This window comes from Oncorhynchus gorbuscha, unplaced genomic scaffold (genome assembly GCF_021184085.1).
Source record: "Oncorhynchus gorbuscha isolate QuinsamMale2020 ecotype Even-year unplaced genomic scaffold, OgorEven_v1.0 Un_scaffold_383, whole genome shotgun sequence".
NCBI classification, from domain to species: domain Eukaryota; kingdom Metazoa; phylum Chordata; class Actinopteri; order Salmoniformes; family Salmonidae; genus Oncorhynchus; species Oncorhynchus gorbuscha.
Window position 1 is genome coordinate 537675 of NW_025745232.1, and position 4455 is coordinate 542129.

Below are 4455 nucleotides of genomic sequence, written 5' to 3' on the forward strand. Positions count from 1 at the left end.
GGAGATATGGGCTAGGGGATAAGGTTAGGAGATATGGGCTAGGGGATGAGGTTAGGTGATATGGGCTAGGGGATAAGGTTAGGAGATAGGGCTAGGGGATAAGGGGTGGCAGGGTAGCCTAGTGGTTAGAGCATTGGACTAGTAACCGGAAGGTTCAAAACCCCCGAGCTGACAAGGTACAAATCTGTCGTTCTGCCCCTGAACAGGCAGTTAACCCACTGTTCCTAGTCCGTCATTGAAAATAAGAATGTGTTCTTAATTGACTTGCCTAGTAAAATAAAGGTAAAAAATAAAAAAATTATTAAAAAAAGGTTAGGAGATAGGGGCTTGGTTTGATTTGGGATTCAAATTAAATCAAAGTTAATTTGTCATGTGCGCTGAATACAAGACCTTACAGTGAAATGCTTACTTACAGGCTCTAACCAACAGCGCAAAAAAGGTATTAGGTGAACATTAGGTAGGTAAAGAAATAAAACAACAGTAAAAAAAGACAGGCTATATACAGTAGCGAGAGTTAGTTCAGCTGCAGTTTTATAAACATTCTAGGTGACAGTAAATCCCCATTAATGTCCCCACCCCCTCCTCATCTTGTCTGCGTTCCACGCAAGCGCACAATGACGTCGTTTATGCTGAGAAGGATTCGAAATCGATTGTCGAAAAAAACTCAAGTCGATCAACAAAATGTCGGATAAACAAAATGCTCAAAAAAGGTATTACGACTCCAACTTGAATTCGTTTTTAGTTCAGTATTGTGTATCAAATAACACATTATTACTGTTTCATACTGTTTTGTGATAGTTTGAATGTGTTAAACAAAGTGAATATGTTTTAGGAAACAGCTAGCTAACGTGACTAGCTGAGTTAGCTACTTTAGCTGTAGCAAGCAGCTAACTAACTTGTAGACATACAGATGATTAATAAATTATACACTTTTTGTATTGCTGATTATTACCAACACTTGGTTTTCTGTTTGTAGTGCTAAAATAGCAGCTGGCGCCGTGGTGTGCGTCGAAAGCGAGATCAGAGGGGATGTCACTATTGGTAAGAAGACGTCAAATGTAGCATTTAGCTTAGCTAGTCGGGTAACGTCCGCTAACTATTTATTTTACAATGAGCAACAACAACATTCGTTTGTCTGTAGTAGCTCTAGTCTCTATATAGCTTGACATTATCACACGGCTCAGGTTACTGAGTATATATCCACTTTAAGGCCGGCTAAAAATGGTTGATGTGGGAGGCTAGCGTTGCACATTTGACTGTTCATGCATGGTCTTTCCAGGTGCCAGAACCGTGGTCCATCCCAAAGCCCGCATCATTGCCGAGGCAGGACCCATAGTCATCGGAGAAGGCAACCTCATCGAGGAACAAGCTCTTATAATCAACAGGTGAACATAACAATAGTGAATCTTCTAGAAGTGGAAGGGTACAGTGGTGAGGTCTCTCCTGTGTTCTATTGCCGCCTCTCTCTCTCCCCCTCCCCGGTTACATCCATCCATTCGCCCTACACTTTATTCCTTCCGTGCTTTTATTCTGTCTTTCCCCACCCTCTTTTGCACTTGTAACGGATGTGAGACGGCTAGCTTGGTTAGTGGTGCGCGCTAAATAGCGTTTTTTTTTGTGGAGCGATGGGTAACGATGCTTCGAGGGTGACTGTTGTTGATGTGTGCAGAGAGTCCCTGGTTCGCGCCCGGGTATGGGCGAGGGGACGGTTTAAAGTTATACTATTACACAGTCGCCCACCTCTTTTTCCTCTGTCATGTTATGGTCTCCTTTTCCTGTCATGTTATGGTCTCCTTTTTCTCTGTCATGTTATGGTCTCCTTTTCCTGTCATGTTATGGTCTCCTTTTCCTCTGTCATGTTATGGTCTCCTTTTCCTGTCATGTTATGGTCTCCTTTTCCTGTCATGTTATGGTCTCCTTTTCCTGTCATGGTCTCCTTTTCCTGTCATGGTCTCCTTTTCCTCTCATGTCATGGTCTCCTTTTCCTCTGTCATGGTCTCCTTTTCCTCTCATGTCATGGTCTCCTTTTCCTCTGTCATGGTCTCCTTTTCCTCTGTCATGTCATGGTCTCCTTTTCCTCTGTCATGTTATGGTCTCCTTTTCCTCTGTCATGTTATGGTCTCCTTTTCCTGTCATGTTATGGTCTCCTTTTCCTCTGTCATGTTATGGTCTCCTTTTCCTGTCATGTTATGGTCTCCTTTTCCTGTCATGTTATGGTCTCCTTTTCCTGTCATGTTATGGTCTCCTTTTCCTGTCATGTTATGGTCTCCTTTTCCTCTGTCATGTTATGGTCTCCTTTTCCTCTGTCATGTTATGGTCTCCTTTTCCTCTGTCATGTTATGGTCTCCTTTTCCTCTGTCATGTTATGGTCTCCTTTTCCTCTGTCATGTTATGGTCTCCTTTTCCTCTGTCATGTTATGGTCTCCTTTTCCTCTGTCATGTTATGGTCTCCTTTTCCTCTGTCATGGTCTCCTTTTCCTCTGTCATGTTATGGTCTCCTTTTCCTCTGTCATGTTATGGTCTCATTTTCCTCTGTCATGTTATGGTCTCATTTTCCTCTGTCATGTTATGGTCTCCTTTTCCTCTGTCATGTTATGGTCTCCTTTTCCTCTGTCATGTTATGGCTGTCTGATTGAAGCTGTATGCCTGATTTGAAGCTGTATGTCTGATATGAAGCTGGCTGTCTGATATGAAGCTGGCTGTCTGATGGAAGCTGGCTGTCTGATTGAAGCTGGCTGTCTGATATGAAGCTGGCTGTCTGATATGAAGCTGGCTGTCTGATATGAAGCTGGCTGTCTGATATGAAGCTGGCTGTCTGATTGAAGCTGGCTGTCTGTCTTTGATCAGTTATCCAGAGAACATAGCGCCTGACTCTGAGGGAGTGGAGCCAAAGACGATGACCATCGGCATCAACAACGTGTTTGAAGTTGGGTGTAGTATCCTTTATATTGAAGTGGTACACTGACCTCTAGGGTACAGCCACTGACCTCTAGGGTACAGCCACTGACCTCTAGGGTACAGCCACTGACCTCTAGGGTACAGCCACTGACCTCTAGGGTACAGCCACTGACCTCTAGGGTACAGCCACTGACCTCTAGGGTACAGCCACTGACCTCTAGGGTACAGCCACTGACCTCTAGGGTACAGCCACTGACCTCTAGGGTACAGCCACTGACCTGTAGGGTACACTGACCTATAGGGTACAGCCACTGACCTATAGGGTACAGCCACTGACCTGTAGGGAACAGCTATTTGGACATTTGACCTCTGTCTGTTTGACCTCTGTCTAATATCACATATCTGTATATTGCTGCTCTGAAAGTCCTTTTGTTGGTAAAGTATGAAACTCTCCTTAACCAATGATACTTGCAGTGTCTCAAGCTTTGAAAATTGGGGACAACAATGTCATAGAATCCAAAGGTAAGAAAGGTTCAAATGCCACAAATTCAGTAATGACTGTCTTCATCCCAATGATCTGAATGACTGAGTGTGTCTCTGTTGATTATTAAATCACTATGGAGAGAACCCTTCCATCTAAACTGTTGATTGGTTATTAAATCACTATGGAGAGAACCCTTCCATCTAAACTGTTGATTGGTTATTAAATCACTATGGAGAGAACCCTTCCATCTAAACTGTTGATTGGTTATTAAATCACTATGGAGAGAACCCTTCTATCATCTAAACTGTTGATTGGTTATTAAATCACTATGGAGAGAACCCTTCTATCATCTAAACTGTTGATTGGTTATTAAATCACTATGGAGAGAACCCTTCTATCATCTAAACTGTTGATTGGTTATTAAATCACTATGGAGAGAACCCTTCTATCATCTAAACTGTTGATTGGTTATTAAATCACTATGGAGAGAACCCTTCTATCATCTAAACTGTTGATTGGTTATTAAATCACTATGGAGAGAACCCTTCTATCATCTAAACTGTTGATTGGTTATTAAATCACTATGGAGAGAACCCTTCCATCTAAACTGTTGATTGGTTATTAAATCACTATGGAGAGAACCCTTCCATCTAAACTGTTGATTGGTTATTAAATCACTATGGAGAGAACCCTTCTATCATCTAAACTGTTGATTGGTTATTAAATCACTATGGAGAGAACCCTTCTATCTAAACTGTTGATTGGTTATTAAATCACTATGGAGAGAACCCTTCTATCATCTAAACTGTTGATTGGTTATTAAATCACTATGGAGAGAACCCTTCCATCTAAACTGTTGATTGGTTATTAAATCACTATGGAGAGAACCCTTCCATCTAAACTGTTGATTGGTTATTAAATCACTATGGAGAGAACCCTTCCATCTAAACTGTTGATTGGTTATTAAATCACTATGGAGAGAACCTTCCATCTAAACTGTTGATTGGTTATTAAATCACTATGGAGAGAACCCTTCCATCATCTAAACTGTTGATTGGTTATTAAATCACTAT

The 4455-nt window shown here is 41.7% G+C and overlaps 1 protein-coding gene across 1 annotated transcript in view; it reads left to right on the forward strand.

The window, feature by feature from the left end:
* The first annotated feature begins 618 nt into the window (after positions 1–618).
* The window catches only part of LOC124018047 (dynactin subunit 6-like), a 7684-nt gene continuing 3847 nt past the window's right edge, over positions 619–4455 (forward strand). Inside the window, exons 1-5 of the mRNA XM_046333311.1 lie at positions 619–710; positions 977–1041; positions 1280–1385; positions 2848–2936; positions 3373–3420. Of these exons, the coding sequence (XP_046189267.1) occupies positions 682–710; positions 977–1041; positions 1280–1385; positions 2848–2936; positions 3373–3420 (337 nt within the window). The 5' untranslated portion in view covers positions 619–681. The remainder of the gene's footprint in view (positions 711–976; positions 1042–1279; positions 1386–2847; positions 2937–3372; positions 3421–4455) is intronic.